Source organism: Pezoporus flaviventris, unplaced genomic scaffold (genome assembly GCF_033815535.1).
Source record: "Pezoporus flaviventris isolate CSIRO_AGI_PZ_B2104156 unplaced genomic scaffold, CSIRO_AGI_Pfla_v1 ptg000076l, whole genome shotgun sequence".
In the NCBI taxonomy this organism is placed as follows: domain Eukaryota; kingdom Metazoa; phylum Chordata; class Aves; order Psittaciformes; family Psittacidae; genus Pezoporus; species Pezoporus flaviventris.
Window position 1 is genome coordinate 927408 of NW_026892624.1, and position 26082 is coordinate 953489.

A 26082-nucleotide genomic window follows, 5' to 3' on the forward strand; every position below is an offset into this window, starting at 1 on the left:
TTTTATAATGATAAGTATTTCATTTATAAATTCTAAGAAATGGATCATGGGAGAATCACAAGCTGGGATAGAGCTTGGTCCCCATGTCTTTTCTACAGAAGTCTGGGGAGACTTCCTGTCTTTCCTCCTGGAAGTTCTAGGAGTCAGTGAGGGTCTTTGAGATCACTGAGGCTGAACACTGAATTTGGACGTCCCCTGGAATACTGAATACCTGAAGCTTCCATTGTATTCCATTGAAAAACAGGATGTTTATTGTCTGAAAATTAAGCTCATGTGTAGAAAATACTGTGCCTGATGTGAAAACATCCGTATTGTAGTTAGTATATACGTAACTATTTACATGACTTGTACATTAATGGAAATATTAACACCCTGAATCTTTAAGCTACCATGTTGTGTTCTAGAGAACAGGCACTATCTTTCACTGCCTTTGGTAAGTCATAAAGGGAACATTTTCCTCCTCCTATCCTTTTTCTCAGTATAAATGATAAGAAGGCATGTTCTTCAAGAGCAGTATGTGAAACTACAAGTGAGCTGTCACAATGTGACAGAAAGATTAGTTTGTAACATTAATACCTTTCTTCTTGCTTTGATGTTAAATTACCTGTTAAAACATAACAAACAATTTAGGAAGGCAGTGTTTGCAGAAAATTGAATTACTAAATTCAGTGAGTTAACAACCATGAACAAAGAACACTAAAACATTGAGTCACATTATGAGAAATAGCACCTAGATTCCATATTAAAATTATCATACAAAATACACTACACTTTTTCATTACTATTCTTCTCATTTTTCCTTCAAAATGCGGGCTTCATCTTGTAAGATAGGAAATGTTAACCAAGTGAGAGAAAGTACAGAAATAGCTTCCTGCCAATCAATGTGCAGCTTTAGTACCTCATCTCAAATCCTTCTGTGAATGAAGAAATACATGTTTCTCCTTGAACATTTTTATAGTGGTTTGCGGTACAGTATTGGAGTATTTCAAATACTAAACTCATTTGACAATAAATCGTCTTAAACTGAGCTGCTGTTTCCTTCCTTGTTTTACCAGCATATAACTGATACACAGATGTTAGCTTGAAACATACACCTCCTCTGATGAGAATTGGGACTTAAAGATTTCATTACTTTTTATAGTCACCCCAAGCCCCAAGACAACTAAAAGTGATATGTTTGTATTGTGCTCCACACTTCCGCAGTTTGGATTGGTACACACTTAACAGTTTTGCAGATCTGATCCTTACATCTCATGTGAGTGTCCCAGAAATGAGAAATAGGACTGGGACCTGTGAAAAGTTTGGCCACATTAATTGTGTGATGATATATAGGAGCCTTTTTATGGTAGAGGCAAAGGTACAGTTGGTATTTCCAGGACAGCACTGAGCTAACAATAGTGAAATCACCCTTCTCCTTGCTAACTCTTGCCTTTCTAGAAGAGGGTTCTGAGAGAGAAATTCACCCACATCTAGCAAATGAAGACAGCATCTTTTTTGGTTCATAGTTCTGCTTGATTTTTGATCTATGGTACACTGAATTAAACGTATCTCACAGAAGAAAAAGCATTGATAAAATATAAAAACTGAATTATCAGTTATAAAGTCAAAGGAGTGGATTATAATTGGATAGGGAAAATCTTTATCAATGCTTTTATTCTGTCAATGGCCTCATGTGACTAACTTGCACCTTTTTGTGTGTTAATACAGTATCATAGATTTCTTGAAGGCCAGATGGGAAAATAAAAGCCAGTATTTGGCTTCCAGTTTACATCTTATGTGTTTGGACAGGCACGCATGTTGAACCTAGTAGAGTTACACATAGTAATATTATTTTTTGTGTAAAGAGAGAAACCTTTTGCAAGTTAATGTTACATAACATTGTCTACAGGAAGACAGTGCCAGAATCTTTTCTCATTTGCCAGTTTAAACTTGACAAATAAGAGCACATAATATATGGCAAATAAATAAGGAAATTGGCACTGTCTTGCTGTAGACAATATATGCTACATTAGCTTTCGAAAGGTTTGTCTTTTCAGCCATGTGGAACACTATAAACTGTGGAAAATACTTATGTAATATATGATTATGAAAATAATAACCGGCATGTATGCATTAGACACTTCTGACATTTATGTGTTTTGCTAAAAGTGTTAGTTCTGTGTTTTAATAGTAAAAGTAAGTTTTTAAAATATTAATTTGCTGCAATTCTCAAACTGCATGTGTAATTAAAGTAAAAATACATTGTTATGAATTACTTACTTGGAGAAAAAATTAGTAGTTGTATGCTAAAAGAATTTTTGTGGGTTTGCTGCTTTTTTTTCAGCTTGGATTTCGTTTTCTGAAACTATTTCAGCATGTTTTCGGTATTAATGAAAACATTTCCACTTCAGGGTGTTTAAAAATAAGCAGGTCTTACTATACAATAAACTGAAAGAACCTATTAAGTCTTTAATTGCCCTAAATGACGGTAAGCCAAACATACAGATACTTTTGTTTGACAAATCCTAAAGGAAATAATATCCATGTTCTGAAAGGGAAAATGTAAAAAGCAATTTTTAAAGACAGGAATAAGAAGAATATAATACCTTTTCAAAACATAGGTAGGTAGATTTGACAGACATGGCTAGGTTATACTCCGTGTAAGCACATAAAGGTACGTTCAGGAAGAAATTGTAAGAAGTGTAATTATTTGTCGTCCAGAGCTAGCTAGCTTTAATTCACCAGGGAGTTGTTTAGTACTGAAACCTGTTCCAGCTCATTACTATACTTGAGACAAATTTGTGGTAGTCAGTCACAGGAGTTTTAAGAAATACGTGCATTTTGAAAGGGAAACCTCCAGGCAGACATGAGCCATGTCTGAAGAATTTGTTTCTGAAGAATGATTTTCTTACTAGATTTTCTTCCTTTCATAAAGTCCTTTTTTTTTTCCTTCTTAATGTTTGAAAATACTGTAAGAAAAATAAAAACCAAATGGTGGCACTAAGCGATAACATGTGCTTTTGGATTTGATTGAACTTCATTGTGCATTTTCCAAGTCCCACATTACCAAGTGTTTGTGTTCATTTGTTTTTTAGCTTATTTGCACTAATCTTGATGAACTCAGGGAATTAATCACAAAGATTGAGAATGAACTCAGAGATCTGGAGGACATTAAAAAGAAATCGGTATGTGATATTAAAAGCTTTCTCTTGTGTGGGTATAAAACAGTGCCAGTTGTTTGCTGTGGTTGTCAACTGAACATTTTATGCCTGTTCAGTAACTGCATGAAGCCTCATAAGGTTGATACCTGGAGACTGTAATTTTAATCTTTTCTGTATATAGTGCTCTGTTCAAAATGTTCTTATATAAGTAAAATTTATAAATGTGTTAACACTTTTCACTGCCAAAATATGTGTGGATAGTGGTTATACCTTAGAAGGAGCAGTTAACTTCTAATAAACGTGATCATTCTGCCCTGATGACAATCTCTTACCTAAAAAGCAATTACAGGATAGAATTCTTATGTCTCCTTGTGCAGTGCTGATAAATCTTGTGAGCTGACTCTTAACGTTGCTTATTATGATTCCTAACTCCTTTTGTTTACAAGTAAGTTATTCAAATTGGCTTTATTCAATTTCTATTCAAGTGGGTTGAATAAAACCCAGGAAAGCATGTTATCTGGCTTTTGATACCAGTTTGAGATACAAATTTTACCAATGTACACTGGATCACTCAGTCTGTGCACCTGAAAACCTCAAATGAATAATGGTTAGACAAGAGAACCCAACACGTTTGGGATTTTGTAGGAGGCAGTGATTCTCATCACGATGGTGGATTGTTTCAAATACGTGAATAGTACTCGTTTAAATGGTCCTCTACATCCAAATTATACTTTCTTTCATTGCAGTTTTGTTTATTAAACCTTTGGTAGGCATTTCTGTGGCATTTCTGTGAACAGTAGCAGTTAAAAATACTGCTTTTTCTATATTTTAGTAATTAGGCTGCTAATTTCTGTGTGTCTTCAGTCTCATGCAAAACCAATGTTTTCTTAAATTATTTTAATGGGGAACAGAGATATGCTAGGTGAAAAGCAATATAGATTAGGACCCCAGTCAGTGAGACACTTAGTGTAATAGTTGTTAAAATATCCAAAGGAGTAAAACTAGACTTAATCTGAAATTATTTTGTAGTTGCCAAATTGCAAATTGGTTATATGGTAAGATTGTCAGAGGTTATCAGAAGGGCTATGTCAACAGTAGAAGAAAGTGCCAACAATGAGAGTACATATCAGCATATCAATAATGTTAGTATAGATGGGACTTTTAGTCTGCTAGTAAAACTGTACCAACAAGACTTCTTCAAGGGTAGACAAATGCTAAATATGTCATAATTGCTCTTTGGACTGAAATCTGATAATGTCATTACGTAAATAAGTTGCATGACTTCAGCAGGAATACTATGTTTAGTTCTAATTGCACCGTCTTAAAAAAACCCACTTAAGTACAGGGGAGTTAAGATACAACTCATTCAGCATTCAGGAGCTGTGAGGTAAGGACAATCTTTCTGTGTGTTTCTATAGTTCAGGACTCCGGGTCTCTAAATACTTGTGTGGTTAGAAATTTTATGTAAATTAAAAAGGCTGTAATTTATTACTGAAGTGATGATAAGGAAACAGTAAAGTGTTGTTTTTTAAAAATTAATTATCAGGCAGACTTCATATTCACTTTTAAACACACAAATAGGTGTTATGTTAGATCAATAGTTAGTAAACTTGCTTTGCAAAAATGAGGTTTTATTTTCAAGGGAATTCATTACAGTTTCATTTTGATGTCTTAATACCATGTACAGCCAAGATAGATACCGTAAAAAATGGAGGAGATCAGAATTTCATTCTTCAGCTCGGACTCAAATGACAGTGGCAGTTTCAGAAACATCCAGAACAGAGTTTGTTTCAGCTTGTCTGAAGTGCCTAGTCTACTAAGTAAAACATTGTTCTAATTTGGCGATGGAAGTTTAACCTAATATGAAAACTTAATGGTATTAATTTTGATGCTGTTCATGGATGCCTTTCTTGTTTTGACCTGAAGATGATGGTATTCTTACTACTTCATGATAACTTTATTGATCTTTGATTGCAGTGATGACCTACATGAACTCATAGGAATCTCTTCGTGACTAACCTGCTTGGTAATTGCATTTTCAGTAGTTGTTTGCACATGCTACTGAGAGAAACCCTTGAGGCAAGCTTTAAAGCTTATGATACTAACACATATTAGAAATACTGCTGTCTAATTATATGAAGACTCTAAAGTATAATCTTTTTCTTCGTCCTAACTGCCCTTTGTTTCCTAGGAGACCATTCTAGAGTACATAAAAGGAATTCCTTCTCCAGAACTTGGAAGTACTGGAGGCTGTAATGAAAAAGCTGAGCTGTAAGACTTCTTTACCATGAGTAAATATACTGTTCTCCTGCATTTTTTGTAGGTAGTTGGACCAGTTGTATCTGTCACTTCTCAGAACATCAGCTTGAGCCAAAAAATGACCTGAGAGATTTTTAGCACAGAAAAGTTTTGTTTGGCAAGTTAAAAGCAAATTAGAACAATGTTATGTAATTGCAAGCCATGGGTAATTTTAACTGCAGGCATTACTGTCAGTTTCTTCTACAATAATGAAATAATAAGTCTTTTGGAAAGGTTTTTCACTGGTTGATTAAAACAGTTTGGTTATATACTCTTTTGAACACCTGTATTGTCTTTTGAATTAGCTGTGAGTTGTATTTTTCTATTTAAAAAGTCTTGTGCTTTTGCTTGATGACTGGTGAATTTGCAACATTGACGAGATCTGCTTTGTGCCAGTTTGCCATAAGTGTTTAGAGAGGAAAATTAAATTTTACCTCAGTTATTTAAACAGAAGTTCAATTCAGTCTTAGTGTTATCTCTTCCTGGACTGCTTCACTTTTGAACTCCAGCTATAGTTCTGAAGCAGGTCTGCAATTTCATATGTTTTCAACTGACATAAGCCAAAATACTGCCAAATAAATAATTCCTATCCTGTCTCTGGCAGCTTATGTTTTCTGTGCCACCCCATGAGAAAAGGTAGCAAAATTCTTTCTTCAGCTGTATGGTTACTCTGTGATAAACTTAACCACTTTTACTGCTCCTGAGGTATTTGTAACCCAGATCAGTTTTCTAGTGAAATTTATCATGCAGTTGCTCAAATACCTTTGCTTGTGTTCTGCCATAGTTTGAGGGGTCTTTGTAAGAGCAGCAATGAGCATATGGGGGCAAAAGAAAGTGGGACTGCTTTTGACACAAAAAGTGCCATTTTGTGGCAAGTGAAGTTGTCCGTGATACTGCAAGAAGGGGTGCTCTAAAAAGTCGGTCCCTTCAGCTACTAAACAGTTCCTCTCCTTGCCACTTACTATGCTGAGAAAGAGAGAGAGAATAACTTAGTTAATTTAACTACTTAACTGAGTACCTGACTGTAAGTCAGAAAGAGGGAGGTGCAGAAAAGGGACTTGAGGACTTGAGTCTAATGCTCTATGCATTGTCTAGTGAAAAGGTGGAGGATGCTTCCCCAAGGAATGTCTAAGCTGGACTGTCTTCTAGCTTTGGAATGTTCCATAGGACATGTGAATTGAGATCCTTTAAAGCTGTGTGATTAAGAAGTACAGTAAAAATGGAATTAATAGAAGAAATCCCCAAGGAATCTACCATAACAAGAATTAAATTCTACTAAAATTGATGTCTGTTCTGTTGCTAATTCTGACACAGGTAAGATGTGGGGAAAGTCAGGAGTAAGTAGACAATTATAAATATGAAATAGAACATACTGGCTAAAAATTCTGTTGAGATTTTATTGTATTTTTACCTCATGTTTGCTGAAAATTTAGACTGCATACATAAGTGTGGAAGTTCAACTGAATGTGAGCTCTTACAAATTTGCTAGATCTAGCAAATTGATCAAGACATGCAAAGTAGCCTAATTCCACTTGAAAATCTACTTGCAGCAGTATTGATGAAAACCAGTTTTGACAAACATATGTACTGATGAATCATTTAGCCAATTTATTTAGTGTACTTAAAGGCTTCTGTGCACTATATGAAATTTCTTTTGTGAGAAGGGTTAGTAAAGTAGCACTTTCTATCCTGATTAGTATGCAAGATAACAGCTATCAGTTTCTATCATTTTAGATCACATTTTTCGTTCTCTCCTGTGTCAGGTAAAATCAGTGGGAGTTGCAGAGTAAACGGAAATCTCTACTCCGTTTCAGATAATCAATGTCTTGTGTGATCTGAAGTCACTGGGTTTTTGCATGAAACTGTTAAGCCATTCTGTAGATCACTTTTATGTATTTATTGCATATCATAGCAGAACTTAATTTTTTGTTACTGTTTTTCAAATTCTTTCTTGCTATTATGTACTGTGAAACTGATGGGATTGTGGATATTTCTATCAAATAGTGAACTTTGGGCTTTTTTGCAGATGTCATTTTGCAAGCTGACTTTGTAGTATGCATATGAACTGGGTTTTGACATGAATGCTTAATTCTAGACCCTGTCATGATTATATTGAAGCATAGAGTATCTTGGAGGAACATAAACATTGAAAGATTCCTTGTTTACTGAAATGCAGGTATTTACATTGGTAGCGCCATTGGATTTGAATTACTCCCTGCAAATGCAATTGGTAAGTGCGTAACCATCAGGGGAGTGAAAAGGGAGGCTGGTGCCCCAGATTCCCACACTTACATTGACAAGGTTAAAATAGATGAAGGACAATACCTTCCTGAGAAGTACCTTCTCTTCCCTGTGGGGAGAGAAGTCAGAGTGAAGGGAAGGAGAATTACTCAAAAGATACCAGCCAGGTGCACAACTAATTAGAGTCTGGAGAAAATGTATTGAAGATTCTGTTGGGTTTTAGTGATCTGTAACACATTGATGTTCCTGACTTTGTAGCAAAAGAGATGAAAAAAAAATAAAGGTTTTGGGTTCTGCTGTCTTCTAATATTGTTCCTGAAGGTCTTAATTCGACAGCTGTACTTCCCAAGACGCGAATGTTTTTGTCTGTATCAGGGAGGTGAGTCAGAAGGGCTGAAAATAAATGGAGATTTTCTCTACACCTGCAGAAATATGTATTTTGTAGTGCACCTGAAATATTTTCATCTGTAGGATATTGAGACTATCCACAAGAATATATTGGGGCAGAATGGAATGTAATATTTTCTGTCTGGTTGGGTTTGGTTTTTTTGGAACTCCAAACAGGCTGCTGTTAAATTTGTTCATAGGAAGTAAAGATACTCTCAGTAGCAAGAAATTTACTATTTAGTTGGATTGGTTTCTTTACTTCATTTGTTTGTAATGTTTAATAAGACAGTATGAGATACCATTTTAGCATATAGCTTCATGTGATCAGATATCTAGATGCAGATTATCAGCGCAAGCTGAAGTCTTAAAAACAATAAAAAAAGTTTGATGGCTGCTATAAGTTATTTTTTCATTAGTTGCTGATAAATGCTCAAAGATAAAACTGCTTAAGAGATGTCATAAGTGGATTTATCAATTCCTGCACGTCATTGTTCCTGACTGTATTCAGGAGCAATACAGTATTAGACTTCAGACAACATCAGAGGTTAGTTGTTGATAGGTACTTATAGTATGTAGCTTGATATTGCTGAAGATAGAACAGAAGATACTGAGTTTTGGGAACTTTTACTGTAGAAGTCTAAGCATTTTCAAAATGAAAACACTTTCAATTACAGATCATTTGGTATAGTAAAACACGTGACTCGTCAGGACTGTTATTCACTCAAAACTGCCATGGGAGTAAGTGTCTGAAATTCTGGTATTTGACCACTAAATAGGTTAGTAAGAACATATCTGAATTGAACAAGTTATCAATTTCTTTTCTTTAGGTATCTGATGTCCAAAGCAGCTGCAGATCGTCAGCTCCCTCTCTGTGTAATATCACTAGAAAATGCTAGGCTGGTGATGTCACACATACCACAGAAACCCACTGCAGAATGGAGCAGGCATATTAAGGGTAAGTTTTCTCCCTCCACCACCACCCCTTTTCAACAATATTGCATGGTTTTATAAGATTTCTAATTTATTTTATGTCCCTGGGATATAAGGTAAAGATTAAAGAAAATCTTATAAAACTGCATAATATTGTGGTTGTGTGTGCTTATTTAAAAACAAAAAACTACCCTATAAAATTCAGTCCTTACCCCATATATCCGTATCCTGGCTCCAGTCTGCTTTGGGGTTCCATGATGAGTATGACAGTATTGTGTATACTGGGGCATCACGGAGAGTGGAGTCAGCATTTCCTGGCTGCTCTGGATGTCAGAAACCTTATTTTAAAAGGTAAGCATTCAGTCAAGAATGTGTTGAATGTCTCTCTGAGTTTATATGGAAACATTCCGCACATCTCTAAAATGTATTTTCATTGTGTTTGTGTTTTTAAAATCTGGTTGTAACTTAACACAGCTGAAAGTCATATGTTATAGTTGTCCGCACTACAAGCGGTTCTGTTCTTAATTCCTTACACTGTATTTACAGAATAGCGTTTTATTTGTCACTTACCTGGAACAAGGTGGTACTAAGTTCTATTCAATGTCTTTATCAGTGATGTGGACAAGTGCACCGTCAGTAAGTTTGCAGACATCACCAACCTGGGCATGAGTGTTGATCTGCTGGAGGATAGGACGGCTCTGCAGAGAGATCTGGACAGGTTGGATCAATGGGCTGTGGCCAATGGTATGAGGTTTGAAAAGGCAAAGTGCTGGGTCCTGCACTTGGGCCACAACAGCCCCATGCAATGCTCCAGGCTTGGGGAAGAGTGGCTGGAAAGCTTGCTCAGTGGAAAAGGACCTGGGATGCTGATTGATAGAGCTGAACCTGATTCAGCTTGTGCCTAGACAGCCAGGAAGTGAACAGCATCCTGGCCTGTATCAGAAATAGTGTGGCCAGCAGGGCCAGGGCAGTGATCATCCCCCTATACTGGGCACTTGTGAGGCTGCACCTGAATACTATGATGCCTTTATATGAACGCTTGTTATATGTGGAATAAACAAGAGGAATTAGAGATGTGTGCACATCTATGGGGATATGATGTAACTGGTATCACAGAAACATGGTGGGATGGCTCCTATGACTGGAGTGTTGGAAGAGAAAGTTACAGGCTCTTTAGGGAAGACAGGCGCTGCAAACGGGGAAAGAGAGTTGCTATTTATGTCAGCGATATGCTGGAGAGTATGGAACTCTGCCTGGATACAGGTGTGATCAGTTAACAGAGAGTTTGTAGGTAAGGGTCAAAGGGAGAACAGCTATGGGGGACATTAGTGTGGGGACCTATTACAGGCCACTTGATCAAGAGGACTCTGTGGATGAAGTGCTCTGTAGACAGATAGAAACAGCCTCATGCTCTCAGGCCCTTGCCCTCATGGGGGACTTCAACCACCCTCATATCTGTTGGAGGGACAGTACAGCCCGGCACAAGCAATCCAGGAGGTTCCTTTTGTGTGGAAGACAACTTCCTTCTGCAGGTAATAGAGGAGCTGACAAGGAGAGGTGCCATGGTTGACCTTGTGCTCACTAACAGGGAGGGGCTGGTTGGAAATGTGATGCTCCAGGGCGGCCTTGGCTGTAGGCATCATGAGATGTTTGAGTTCAAGATCCTCAGGTTCCATTGGCATATAGTCCTAGAGGGCAGGGGGGCTCAAGACTGTTGGTTGGTATTCAAGGATCACCTGCCACAAGCCCAGGAGTGTTGTGTCCCAACTAGAAGGAAGTGCAACAGGAGGGCCAGGAGACCTCCTTGGGTGGATAAATAGCTGCTAAGGATACTATGGAGCATTCACAACCTCCCTGGGCAACCCATTCCATAAGGAAGAAGATCTTTACTGTTAGGGTGATGAAGCACTGGAAGGGGTTGCCCAAAGAAGTTGTGAATGGCCCGTCCCTGGCAGTGTTCAAGGCCGTGTTGGACAGAGCCTGGGGTGACATGGTTTAGTGTGAGGTGACCCTACCCATGGCATCTGTCTTCATACGGGAGATGCTCCAGTCCCCTGATCATCCTCGTGGCCCTCCTCTGGACTTGTTCCAACAGTTCCATGTCCTTTTTATGTTGAGGACACCAGAACTGCACACAATACTCCAAGTGAGGTCTCACAAGAGCAGAGTAAAGGGGCAGGATCACCTCCTTCGACCTGCTGATCATGCTTCTTTTGATGCCGCCCAGGATACGGTTGGCTTTCTGGGCTGCGAGCGCACACTGCAACCGGCTCATGTTCATTTTCTTATCAACCAACACCCCCAAGTCTTTCTCTGAAATGCTGCTCTGAATCTCTTCTCCACCCGCCCTTTAGGTATGCCTAGGATTGCCCCAGCCCAGGTGTAGGACCTTGCACTTGTCATGGTTAAACTTCCTAAGGTTGGCATCAGCCCACCTCACAAGCGTGTCAGGGTTCTTCTGGATGGCATTCTTTTCCTCCAACATACCAACCGAAACACATGGGCGCACTCAGTCCTGCTGTCCATGTCACCAACAAAGATGTTGAATAAGACTGGTCCCAGCACTGATCCCTGAGGGACACCACTCATTACTGTTTTTCAAGATGCAAGCAGCGGTACTGGTATAGTATTATTACAGACTGCATAAGAACATAACTCAGTGCACACCTGAGTTAGAGGCTTCTTATCTATCATCACATGGTACCCTGCAGTCAGTGGTTGAAAGGGGTATTTGGAGGTGTCCCCACCTTGAAGTAGGACTGTTGTCAGTGCTGTATTAAGTCATTGGTGACCTGACTAGCCCGGTTTTGAAAACAGGACAGAAAAAAGGAAATTCAGCAGCTCCTCCGTGCAGCCTGTTCCAGTGCTGTATGTTTCTGATGAAAATATCCAGCCTGAACCTCCTAAGCATTGGTTTGTAGCTGTTTGGTGTTTGCCACACAGACATTTGTAATGGCAAGTTTATTATCTGTAGAAAATAGTAACTGGGGTAATGGGAAATAATTCACTAACATTTGCTTAAAATTATGTTGCTGTAATAGTTGTATTAAAGTTATTTTGAAGTAGATACTGAGCTTTCCAGAGGTTACATACGGAGGACACTGTTTTTGTTAAAAAACAGCTCTAAAATTCAGAGGAATGGTTAGGGGTTTTTTTCATTTTTTGTAAACAAAAAGACAAGTGACTTGTATTTGTTCTTCTAGGAAGTGTTAATAAAGGCAGTACATTCTTGAAGTTTGCTCTTGTTTAAACCTTCTGCTTATGTCTGGTTATTCAGTGCATGATACAGTTACCACTTCAAAGTTTTTTCAGTGATCGGCTGATACCTAATTCATAAGTACTCATTTTTTTCTACTTAAGCCAAGATCTTAAGCCTGGTTTAAAGATGAATCTCATAAATCAATAATTTCTTGTTGTTCTTAATCTGTAGTAATTACATAAATATCTTTATGCTTTTACACATCTCATTTTTTGCTATATCAAATGCATGTACAGCATTTCTGTATTCTGATAGTGGTGGCATTGTTTATTTTTGCCATTTTGATTTTTGTTTTGGTACAATCAGCTAATGCTTTGTAGTATATTAATTCATCCTTTTGAAACTGAGAAATGTTTTGTATGTCTTACAGAAAAGATAAAACTGTATACATAATATTCTTTCATATGTTAGCAATTAATTCTTTTGACTGCTTCATTAGGATGTGATAGCAAATGCTTTCATAGGCCACAGTATATACAAATGCTGTTTTCTGTTGCAGTGCTCAGTATCAGGTTTTATGGGGCAGTGCATTTACCGCTGCAGATGTGACTGGCTTCAAATAAGGGAGATAAGAATACAGTTTGCTGGTTTGTCTTATGTGCTCAACACTAACCATTAAGGGGTAATTGGCATAATTTCCTACTTAAAATCTTTGCTTTTATGATTTTAATTAAAGAATGAAAAGAATAGGTATTGTGTTATGTAACATGTAAATTATTATCCATAAAAAATAGATACCTGTTCTTCAAACAAGCATTCAGACTGATTGATCTTGCTGTACATTGGACAGATCTGTTGAAATGTATAGAAAGGAATTGCTCCAAAAGAAAATCATTATTGCAGACTGTTGAAAGGCAGCTGTGTCAGGCTTCATCCAGCTTTTCCTGCTCTGCATTTCTTGGTGTGGTAGACCACAGGAAGCTGTGAAAGATATGCGCTCTATCAAAATAAATAAATTCCCAAGTCCTGCTTCTTTTTCTTGGAAAAGAGGTCTCTTCATTGTCTTATATCCTTTCTGAGAATTAAAGAGATAAAATCCTCACATGTAAAATGCGCAGAACTAGTAAAATGGGAGAAGTACCAGAGTATGCTGCTTCTCTTTTTCTAGCTGTTATGTATATATGAATTGTTCAGTCTTTTATGTAATAAAGTGGAGAAAAATTAATGGGAAAAAAAGTACTTCTAAGAGTATCTAGAAGGGTTAAGAGATGTACTCTGCAGTGTTATGGCCACCATGGTTGTGCTGTATGTATGTATGCGCGTGCTAATTGTCACTTCACAGTGTCTTTTATCCACATTCAGACTTTCCAGACTTACGAAAACATGAATTCTTCATTGAAGATCATAAGATCACATGTATCAGTTTGGAAAAGGAAGTAATTTTTGATTATACATTTGAGTTAAAAGCTGAAATCTTTAATGTTGGAAAACTGATTTCTACTGCATAGTCTGTTAATTCATAAATGATGAATTTGCAAAACTTTTCATAAAAAAAAAACCCTTATAGAGAACTTTGAATAACATACAAAATGTAATGCAAAAATTGTGTGAGTTTTTTTCCCCGAAAATTGTAGTAAATTGTTTTTGCAAACAATTACAATAATATAAATTGCATCACTTATGTTAAATGAGATTATGGTAAGACTTTTCTATAGGAATTCTTTCTCTATTAGGAGTATGCATACATGGTTAGTTTCCTTAACCTGTGTTAATTAAGTAATTTTAAACACATGGTATGTTTGTTGGATTGTACTTAAGTTTCACCTATCAAAAGTGAACATCTTTGCAGTATTGCTTTTTTAGCTAGGACATTATCTATAGTATAAAAAAGTAAAAGTCTTACATAGGTTAAGGCTAAACTGTGAAACAGTATTTTCTTGCAGCTGTTTTCTTCATATGCTGTATTAGTAAACCAGGATTATTGTAATACTAATAAAATATAAGAAGGTTCAGGTCTAATGCAATGATAAATAAATGTCATTTATATTTGCAGGGAAGATGGTACCACCGGAAGCAAGCAGTAAAGGAATTGCATGGTACATTGATACGACTGCTTAATGAACTATTACCATGGGAACCAAAGCTAATGAAAGCATTTCAAAGAAACAGGTAATCAGCTGGTCTTTTTTGTTTTTTTTTTTTTTAACAAGAGTGTATGGAGTAGAAAACAGCAGAATTCTCCTTTTAAAAACTAATCAATAAGTTAGCTTCTCAAATAAGTGAAAATACTTCGAGGAGAGCAGTGAGGCACTGGCAGTGCTTTATTTGGAAGAATTATTTTATGTTCCAGTCTCCAAAGCTGCCTAATAAAGTTGAGCTTAACTCCCTAATATTTTTTCCCCTAAAATGCTTAATTGTGCCTATTAATACTTGCAGTTGAGTTAGGATATATATTGCTGTTTATTTGGTTAAGAGGTGCTGAAAACCTGTGTCTAGAAAACTAGGCTAGGGCATCTGTCATGGTTTCAGTCCAGCCAGTCACTAAGTGCCGTGCAGCCTCCCTCTCACCCTCAACTTTCGCTCCCTAAGCAGGATGGGGAGGAGAATCCAAATAATATAAAATCCCTGGGTTGAGACAAGAACAGTTTAATAAAAATAAAGTAGAATGTAGTGATAATAAAAATAATACCAACAATAACAACACCAATACTAGGGAACAACAACAACAACAGAAATGAAGTCACAAAATACCAAGTGATGCACAATACAACTGCTCACCACCTGCTGCTCAATACCCAGCCCATCCCCAAGCAGTGGTTGAATTTTGAGTGTGAAGGAAGCAACTTACGCAGTTACATGGTGCAGAACTTTGTCTGAAAAGTGTAAAAAGTGCTATGTTTAAAAAAACCAACAGTGTAGCACCAAAGACAGTAAACATAAAACTACTACAAATTGGTTCCTAAGTAGCTCATTCCATCAATACGGTGTATGAATTAAAATCTTTGTTTGGAAATCTAGGATGTTGTTGAACGTTTTGCTTTAAATAATGGACTAAAGTACAAGTTTTGCTTTTTTTTTGTTTTTTTTTATTTTTCTGTTCATTTTCCTTAGATGTTTATTTCTTCTCGTTCGTAGCAATTCAAACTCCTTTTAAAAATGTGGCAGATTGAAATCCTGTCTAAAAGTATTACTGTTTCCAGTATGTGGGGTTATCATTTATGCAGATTGATTCAGCAGTGTTAGCTGAAGTATTTCATAGCATAACTGTTTGGGCAGACATTTCATATTACAGCTGTTTGGACAGACACATAGCGTACCAGGGAACAGCTCCAGATGAATAACAATCTCTACAGATTGTGGGGAGGAAAGAGAGTTGGGTGGAGGAAGGCAGCAGTGTAGCACCAGTTACAGTGGTGCATAAAGGTATCATGTGAAAAGAAAAAAGCAGTTGAGTAAAGATTGCTTATGCTGGTATGAACAACAGCACCACGAAAAGTCTGGCTGCAGTTGCAGTGTCTATAGGGGGTCTCAACCAGATACTAACATCTACTAACTGAACGACAGTGTTGGCCTTCTAGGTTGTGAAAGGCTTGGCAGAGCTCCTTCCTTCTGTGTAAGGCCTCATATGGAATAAGAAACTGGAGTTTACCCTCCTTAATTTTTTGATGTTTTCAATTAGTACGAGCAGTCTTTATGATCAAAATCAGGTTTTTTTACTTCCCTTCTGAAAGGTCCTCTGGTGTCTTCGAAATTATGACAGAGTATAATGTTGAATGGTATTTGAATAGCAGCAGTGTTTAAAAGAAAAGGTTACTTTTGTCCACTGATCATATTTGTTCACTAGACCCACAGCAGAAGTTCCTCAAAAGAAAAAGGAAATTCCCATCCAGAAGCTTTAGTAGTTGCCTAGTGTCATTCTGTAGTTCCTCTATGTCTCAGCTTCATGCTCAAAATCCTAATGACTGAATCATACAGACTTCAAGGTTTCTGTCTCTCTGTGAGAGTGTCAAAGCTGTGAGTAACTATTAGGCTTTATGGATCTTAATCAGCTTCACCTGGGCCTCCGTCCACATCATGTTACATGCCCATGGCTAGGATCCCCGTTTCAGGTCATTCTGCAGCCTTCAATCAGTGCCATAGGAATACCAGTTTCCCACTCAGCTACAGCAGTTACCTGCCTGGCCACAGGTCCTACTGATCTGGATTGACCCTCAGACTGACCTTGGGCCTGTATCATCACTGTGGACCTTCCCTGAAATTACTCAACCAAGTCCTGACCCTCAAGGTTATCACTGGACTTGATCCTGAGCTGAAGCTGCAAATTGGCTTCCCAGCTTGACTTCAGACCTGTCTCAGCACCAGTAACTTGCCTGCTGATCTGGGCTCTTGATTGAGCACAGTTACCACCTCTAGGCCTGCCCTGCTCCTTCATTCAGAGGTACTGGGATGGCATCCTGGCTGGTGAGGCTCATGCCCTGCCAGCTATGACTTCATAGAATTATAGAATTATTGAATGGTTAGGGTTGGAAAGGACCTTAGGGTCACCTAGTGCCACTCCTGCTGCCATGGGCTTCATGCTTGGCTCTTTCCTCTTAATTCCTTAGATAGCAGCTGGCCGTTGCTGCACTCAGGGCAAACAACTTTATTTTAATGCAGAAGAATGGGTAGATTTGAGGTATTATTCTTACTATCATACAGGTTAGATCCAGACTAAATTATATTTCACACAAGGTGCTAATTGCTGTAATGTATTTATTCATTCACTAAGTAATCTTCCTAGATATTGTATTGGTCACTAGCTGAATCCTGTAGTTCACTGTATATTAAAATACTCCCTAAATCTCACCTAAACAATGGTTTAGAAGAAGGGATAATGGAAATATGTAGCTGGTTAGGAGAATCAAGGTAAATGGATGTGTTTCTGAATAGTGTTAGGTAAGTAAAACAGCTATGTATTTGTCATGTATGCATTTTTTAGTTGAGTGTGAGCCTATGAATGTAGGTAGCAGCTGTACTAATGGCCCAGATACAGGAAAGTTCTCTTAAAAGAGAAAGTTAACCTTATGGTCCCATAGCTGGGCCAAAAGCATGATGCATGTAGGAAATAAAAAACTTACTTAATTCTCTATTTGGGGTTACATTCAGAGGAAGGAGTGTATTTGTTACAGTTAATGCACAAGTCCATACAGATTCATTTGTCACAGTGCAAGATGAAGGAAAAAACAGAAGATGGATGTAGTAAAGCAGTGATGGTCATACTTGTCTTTTGGCCTATTGTTTAGGATTTTATTCTTATGTGGAATTCTTGCGTGGAATAGAATTTAGTCTGGATCTAACCCCCATGACAGTACGAGTAATATCTTTTGGCCTGTTATAAGATTCCATGACATAGTATTCAGCTTTGGTGAGGGAAGGGATGTTATTGTCACTTCACATTTTCTTGGTTTTGGAGACTTGCAGATAGAGCTACCCTGAAATTTTTGAAGGACACAGGCAATTCTACAGTAACTTTTTTTGTGTGGCAGCAAATACAAATTAAAAAAAAAAAAAAGGTATGGTTTTTTACTTGTTAGTTTCTTTTTTATTTTCAAGATCTAGATTGAAGAAGGACTATGATGACTTTAAAAGACATCCAGACCATGATAAATTTAACAGAGAATTGTGGACTAATGATGAAAGTGAAGTTGATTCTGGCAAAGATTTATTTGCAGTAGTATGTGGTAAATCTTCAGAATCTGCAGAATATGTGGAAGTTTCCAAAAAAGATCACCCCGACAATGGTAAGCATTTACTGGAATTTCATAGCTTGAACTTGATTCACAAGCTTCATTTTTATGTGATACTTCTACCTTACCTACTACTGTGATTGTATTGAAATTGCTCATGATGTGTGTCTGACAGATGTAGACTAGAAGAGGCCAGACATGACCAAGATGAAAATTCTGATTAATGCAGGTTGTTGCCATTTTTGTGTTTAATTATTTCTGTAATAAGATAGTAAGCCTGCTCAAAATTTATGCTTATGATGGGTTGACTTTGCTGACTACCAGATGCCCACCCAAGCTACTCTGTCAGCCCCCTTAACAGGACAGGGAGAGAAAGTCAGATGGGAAAACACTTGGGTCAGGATACATACAGGGAGATTACTCACCAGTTACTGTCACAAGCAAAACAGACTCACTTGGAGAAAAATAATTTGATTTATTGCTAATTGAAAATAGAGCAGTAGGATGGTGAGAAACAAAGACAAAAACTGAAACATCTTCTTCCACCTCACCGCACCGCTGTATCCATCTTCTTCCAGGCTCAACTTCATTCCCAATTCTTCTACCTTCTCTTCTGTCAAGTGATGCAGGCAGGTTGGGGACTGGGGGTTGAGGTCAGTTCATAATACTTTGTCTCTGCTGGTCCTTCCTCACACTTCTGCCCTGCTTCAGTGTGCAGTCCTTCCCTCACCTAGGATACAGTGCTTCATGAACTACTTCAGTATGGGTCCTCTCCACAGGCTAGAGTCCTTCAGGATAAGACTGCTCCAGTCTGGGTGCAACATAAGCCACGGGTTCTGTCAGAAGCCTGCTCTGCTGTGGGCTTTCAATGGGCTGCAGCTTCCTTCAGGGCATATTCACCTGCTGTGGAATAGGGTCCTCAATAAGCTGCAGTGTAGCTACCTACTACAGCATGGTCCTCTGTGGGAGGTGGTCAGCCTGTTTCACCAGCGTCTTCACAGGTTGCAGGGGAGTCAGTTCCAGTGCCTGGAACACATCTTTCCCCTCTTCTCCCCTGACCTTGGTGTCTGCAGGGTTGTGTCTCCATTTTTGCTTAACATCTCTTTGTCACACTCTCCAGCACAGCATTTTCCATGAGGCATCACCAGCTTGGCTGACAGGTTCATTTATGCCCTGCAATGGATCTCTGTTGGAGCCAGCTGTGTCTGGCACAGGCCCCTCCTGCAACCCTGCACTGCCAAAACCTTGGCAACACCTCAATGCACAGCACCTCTGTCCACCCAGCACCCCTGCCTGCATCATGGGCCCTCTTATGTACTTCAGTGTCTCCCCTGCTCACTGATTGGTGATGCTTGATGGTTGATATGAAACGTGTGGCATTCACACCCTTTTCCCACAGGCCCCACACACTTAGAACTCCACCTGATATGCCCAGTCCCCAGCCCCATCTGTTTGCTGGCTAATCTGTCTTGAAGTTTGCCAGTCAATAACATTCACTGTCCCCAGGTACACTGGATTTGGGGAAGACACAGACATCCCCCAGCAGCTGGCACTACGTACATAGGCTGCACTTCTTGCTCTGTCCTTGCACCTCTCCTTTCCGCTGCACATCCCTTCATGAGTTTGTATAGCCCTACTGATTACCTCACCCCTTCCAGCCCAGTGTCCAAAACCTACCCTGGAGAGTCATACCTGTTGCAAACTCCAGGTTAATCTTCCTGAAAGGGGCACCTGCAATTTCTTGATAGCCTGTCAATTGGTGTGATCGGTGAGGTTGACTTATTGTCGTTATCTCCATGGATGTTTTGTTAGATTGGTGTCCCTGTATATTTTTTTTCTGATGTTTCCCTTTTTCCCCTCAAGATGACTGCTGGAATAAGCGTTCTCACACTCTTAAATGACTTCATCAGTTACTTTGAATGACCAAGTTTGGTTTTCCTCACGATCTCCCGTGCTGATGAGGTTTATGTCCTTGCATGTTCTTGTTAATTACTTCCTCCTTTCTTTATTACCATCTTTTCTAATTGAAAAGGTTCTTGACCAGATGCCCTCAAAGAAGTAGGCATTCTTTTTCTCACATATCCTTATACTTGCAAACTATGAATTTGCCTGAACTAGACACTATACAATTGTTATATAGAAGTAATCAGTCACAAATATGTAAAACATAGTTTCTGTTTTAATATCCTTGCAGATGAAATGAAACTATTGGAGATGAATTTACCTGCAGGACAAAACAGATTTCTGAAAAAAGAATCAACTTCCAAAGAAACTCAGAAGACACTGCCCAAATGTATTAAACGACAGTCCAAGCAAAATAGTTGTCTGGATCAAAGCATTAATGAGCTTTCACTGAGGAAGAAAGCTAAGCTGAGCACTAATGAGGCTGGGGTCCAGATTTCAGAAAGTAACCTGCAGCCAGATAGTTGTTTGACTGAGCCGAAACAATTTGAAGGGTCAACTCCAGAATCATTTTCCTTGACAGATCCTACAACATCAGTGTCAAACTTTCTGAAAGGGACCAAACCCATCCAGGCGTTGCTTGCCAAGAATACTGGGAACAAAGTGACCTTAACAAATCAGCTGTCACCTCTCACAGGCGTAAGCGTATCTACTTCTGAGAAGACAGTTTCACCACCTTTGGAACCATCACTGATAAAACCAGCATTGTCCTGCCAAACTAGTTCAAAGACTCCTTTACAAATGGTATACAAAATGCCAAATGTCCATTGTGTACCAGTAGATCTTCAGAACAGCTCTGTGAAAATTCAAATGCAACCTGTGATGGACCCTAAAACTGGAGAAAAAGTTATGCAGCAAGTTCTTATTTTACCTAAGAATTTTCTTATTCAGCAGAAGGAGGGAAAAATTGTGTCCAAGGACATTCAGTCACTACATCAAAAATCATCTGACCTGCACTGTACAACTTCATCAGAAATATCGAATGTCAGTGTTTCTTTAACATCTGTTCTGGTGACAGGCCCTGCAAATGCTAGCACTCGGTCACCTAGTACAGTTTTTAACAAGGATATTACCCACTTGTCACAAACGACTGGTCCCCTAAACACTGCACAGCCACTGGCTGCTGTAACTTCAGCAAGTAACTTACTACCATCAACTGTTAAGGTGAGTCAGACTGAAACCAACAAAATCAAGGCCACAGCTTCAGCTGCCACATCCCCTGTATCTTTGACTTCACCTACTCTTTCAACAGCTAGCCAGTCTTTGATATCAGCAACAGCACTAAGTGGGTCTACAAACACTACTTCCACCTGTCATATTCTTGCACCCCAGCAGACAACTGACTCCTTTGAAACTAGGCAAGAGCTGAAGACTGTGTGTATAAGAGAATCACAATCTATTCTGGTCACAACACGAGGTGGAAACACAGGAATTGTTAAAGTGCGAACAAACCCAGACCAGATTTCACCTAGTTTATCTTCTAGTTCAATTTTCACTTATGCACCTCAACTTCAGGCTTTTCTTGTGCCAAAAACCACAGCATTATCATGTTCTTCTGTTCCATCTGTAGCAACAGCCACATCTGGTCTCTCACATACTGGACAATCATCTCTTTCTGGATTTGATCCCTCAACAGCTGCTTCTGTTAACATTCCAGCTTTCCCAACTGATTTTACCCGAGCAACAGAGAAGAATATCAAATTGACATTACACCAGCCTGCTGTTGGAGGCGCTTTGGGCCAAGTAATAGGGAACTCTAGCTGTGTGTCCTCTCCTTCTTTGTCCTCCATTTCATTAGCCAGCAATTTGATGTCAAGAACTCCAAACAGTCCTCCTAGTGTGACTAGCATTGGACAGAATAACACTGTTGTAACTCCAGATTCTTCTGTGCTGCAACAAGATGATACTAAAACTGTTATACAGTCTGAGTCTTACTCAGCAACAACTGGAGATTTAATCAGTGGTATACCAGTCCAGAAACTTACAGTACTCACAAATCCACCCATCTTCTCGCCCTGTGGGGCATCAGGAGTCAGTATTATACCCTCTCCAGCATCTGCTGGTGTTAATGCTCCAAAGTTTATTTTCATTAACACACAAATTGCTAATGGTCCATCAACCACCAATCTAGTTGCTGAGTCACTGAAACATAACCTCCCTTCTTCCCTGAGCAAAACCTTTGTTAGTGCCACAGAGCAACCACAGTTGGTTCTGATCCCATCTACAGTAGGAGCACCAATAAGAATAAATTCATCACCAAGTATTGCTCAAGTAAAAGATGTGAAAATTGGACTAAATATAGGTCAAACCATTGTAAATACCAAAGGCAATGCACAACAGGCTCCACCAGTGAATATATTGCACTCTGCCATTTCTAAGGGAGAAGACAAAAAGAGCATGGACTTGGGGCTATCTTTGACAGGTAGTAGTACTTTGGTTCCTGTTCCAAGTTTTGTGAGTCGAAGTGCTGTGTCAGTTTCTGAATCTGTATGTGTTACAACAAAAGCTGAAAGTGCTCTTACAGTAACAACAGCAAATGCATGTGTAGAATCTGTTTCAGTAACATCAAGTGGGACTTCTGGGACACGGCCCACTGTCTTGGTTGGTGGAAATGATCCCTTGAGAATAAGGCCAGTTATGGGTAGTCAGCTGTGTACATCAAATATTGGAAATACTGTGGGTATATCAACTGTGAAAACAGGACATCTTGCTTCATCTGTGCTGATTTCAGCAACACAGCCACCAGTATCTCCTCAAAACTTAGCATCTGCTTTGCAATTTCCAGTCATTAGCTTGCCTGGATCTATAACCACGCCCCACAAAGTGTTATGCACAGTTCCTCAGTTAGCAGCAGTTCCAGCTCCTCCTCCAGTACCAAAAAGCCAGTTGCCTACACTGCTTCAGTTTCAGTCATCAGGAGTTTCAGCTGCTATGCCAAGTAATGCAGGTACTCACAAACCTCAGAGCGTGTTGCCCCCTCCATCACTAAATGCAGGGAAAGTCATTAGTTTTCCCAACTTTTCTTCCCTGCAGTGCCAGCAGGTGCCTCCCAGTGCAGAGAAACAAAGTCATGCTTACACTTGTGCTTCCACGATTCATATGCCTGCAGCTTCACCAGCTGTAACAAGCAAAGCAGGAAGTCAGTTGTATGAACCTTGCATTCAACAGAAAATAGTCATTAACACCTGTATGCCTTTGGCACCTGGAACTCAAATAATGATTAATGGTACTCGTTTTGTTGTTCCACCACAAGGCCTTGTAGCTGGCAGCCATGTTCTTCTTCTCTCTTGTAATACAAAACAGACTCCTCCTTTAACTATTAACCATGGTCAAGAGGCTCAAGATGTACCAGTTGTTAATCCAATAACTTCAAAAATTATGCTAGCACCAAGTAATTCATTAAGTTGGCAGATACCAAAACATCATTTGAAAAGCTCCACAAAAATTGTGAACTCCTTTGGGTCTGCAGATGCATTACCCATTGTACATGCAACACCCCAGATACTTACTACTCCAGCTAACTCCTGTACTCCATTGTCTGCAGCAACACCATCTATGTCTTCCGTGATAAAATCTCCTGTCAATGTAGTAGCTGCATCTTCTGTGGTTTCTGCCATTCATTTGCCAAACTCTCATTTACCAAGCAATACTTCGGTGCTTCACTTAGACACTTCTATCAAAAAACTGTTGGTCAGTCCAGAGGGAGCAATTTTGAATGCTATAAATACTCCAGCATCAAAAGTTTCTTCCATGTCTTCAGCACTGCTTCCTGTTGTTGTATCCACAAGCAGAAATCCTACCACTGTCTTCCCTGCATCTCAGTCATCTTGCCTTGATAAACCTGACAAAGCTGCATCCTGAATTTATTGCAAATGAGCCACTTTGAAAATTTGGGGATTCTTCTGACTTTGAAAGTTGTAACTATTGAATAATTTCTTATGTTGTTTGAAACAGTTGATTTACTAAAAATTACTTGAGATTACAGTTCTTTCCTGTTTACCTGTGGGGATTAAGAAGAAAAGTTTTAGTTTGTTGGGAATTTTCAGAGTTCTTTAGTAAAAAGGTCAGAAATGAGTGACAAATTCATTAAACATCTTAGTTTGGAGAAACCTAGCCTTTTGCACATGTTCCATCATACAGTATGGACTGTTTGCCAGTGTTTATGACAGTATATGTCTCCTTTTTATTTGTCAAATTTATTTTTTATTTGTTCCTGTAAAAAATATTTATGCATTGTAAAAATGCAGTCTATGGTATAGAATTGTACATATTCATAAATTCCTAACAATCTGTACTAAACTATATGTACAAAGAACTCTGCTGTCTTATTTATGTTTTGTTTACATATGTATAGTTTTTTAAGTATTTTAGTAACTTTGGACCAGTGTACTGTTTAGCAACAATGCAGAAGAATCTGCATATAATAAATCAAGTTGCTGTACTGCTTTGTGTTGGCAATAGTTTAAAAATGTGTGTATCTATTGCAGCATGGCAGAATACATACGTATATCATCCTGCTTAAAGCAGGTACATCTCAACCTTTGGAATATAGTAGAATGAAGTTATTTAATCTCTTCTACTCTTCTTTGTTATTTACATCTCACATGATTCAATAGGAGCTGGAAGGAAGGCCATCTTGATCCTCCCAATACAGGGCAGGATGTAACCCATACTTCATTCATTCTTAACAAATGTTTGGTTATATTGCATAAAATCTCCAGTGATGTGGTAAGGCTAGAAATCATTTCCCAGACACCAGTCTAAGTCACACTGGTTGCTGGTTAGGACTACCATGTTTTGTCATAAAGCTCATAGATACGTTCATTATTCTCTTTTTTACAGCCCTGTATGTATTTCCAGGGGTCTAGTAACTGTAAACACTCTGTAATCTTCCATGTAGCCATAACAAGCTGTCCATTTTTTTTCACCAGTCATGCTTTCTAGATTTGTAATTTTTTTGTTTAGTTTTTAATTGTTCTGTCTGGAAGGATAGTACTAAAACATCACACAGTATTAAAAGAGGCCTTATTAGTGCTTTGAGTGGGAATAATTCACATATTACATAAGTCCCATTTTTGCACTGTATTTGTTGGCTTAGGTTCAGCTTTTGATCTGATGAAACCCTTGGGTTATTTTCTGCAGGTCACCTGAGTTCACAGCTGCCTGCTGCAGTGTTCATGGAAATATAAATGTTTTTTGGTTTCCTTTGGGACTTAGTCTATACTGACTTAGCTGCCTGTATAGGAGCTCTTATTTTATGATGATTTTTATGATGATGATTTTAGAAGTGCTGTATTAAAATCTGAAGTCATAGTCTCCGTTAGTTGCTTGAGAGATCCAGTCTCAGGCTGAACATCTTTGTATGTGTAGGATTTTTTTGTTTTTTTTTTTCTTTTTTTACACATTAGAAGGGAAGATTGTAGAACTCCTCATGCATGTTAGTTGCCTTTTTAATAGCTATGGCTTTAAAGGGGGATAAAAGCATACATACCGTTACATAGCAGCATTCTTAGACTGATTTTTATCAAGATGAAGCTTCAGCTTTGCTTTTCATCCTGTTGAGTTTTCTCCTTCCTTCCCCATTTGCTATACAGTTTGGATCTTGAGTTGTAGAATTAGACCACAGCTTACTCCCTCTGTTTTGGCTTCCCTTCATTTTGCTCTGAAAAGTAATCTGGTAACTAGTTAACTGGAGTTATGTGGAAGTGGGGGAATAAAGGCATGTGCGTTCCGTAGTAGCTTTCCTGTCTGCACTAACTAGAAGCTTTGAATTGGGAAGTTGCCTTTCAGTAATCTCCATCTTATCTCAGGGTTAGGAAAGATGGAAGCTGTCAGTTTCAGGGAGACAAAAGGTTGGTTTTTATTTCAGAAAAAGCTGCCTATTTCTCATTAAAGGTAATCAGTTTTGAAGATGCATGGCAGTAAGTACTTCCTGTCTGCTGGAGTTTACAGTATTAAGGCTTTTTAAGTTTGACTGCGTTTTGCAGTTGAATCTTGCAGGTGAGTTTTCCAGAAGAGGAAGATGGCAAAGAATGGCAGTTCCTTCATGGACATTTTACGTACTCTAAAACCATATATACCAGCAACACATTTTATTTCTATTTCACTGGTTGAACTTTGGAACTGCCTTTCTTGGATTTTTCTCTTCTCTTGCAGTGGCTGATTTTCCTTTTAATTTTTATTTCTCTTTGTTGTCAAG

General features: G+C 38.6%; 1 protein-coding gene across 3 annotated transcripts in view; it reads left to right on the forward strand.

Moving 5' to 3' along the window:
* BRD10 (bromodomain containing 10) overlaps positions 1-24324 on the forward strand; it is a 50498-nt gene extending 26174 nt beyond the window's left edge. For 2 of the 3 annotated variants that reach the window (XM_061473075.1, XM_061473073.1), the window contains 4 exons: positions 3075-3164; positions 14249-14364; positions 17788-17975; positions 20116-24324. In XM_061473075.1, coding sequence (XP_061329059.1) covers positions 3075-3164; positions 14249-14364; positions 17788-17975; positions 20116-23744 — 4023 coding nt within the window. In that variant the 3' untranslated portion in view covers positions 23745-24324. The remainder of the gene's footprint in view (positions 1-3074; positions 3165-14248; positions 14365-17787; positions 17976-20115) is intronic. The other variant, XM_061473074.1, reaches the window with a different exon arrangement.
* The last annotated feature ends 1758 nt before the right edge of the window (positions 24325-26082 follow it).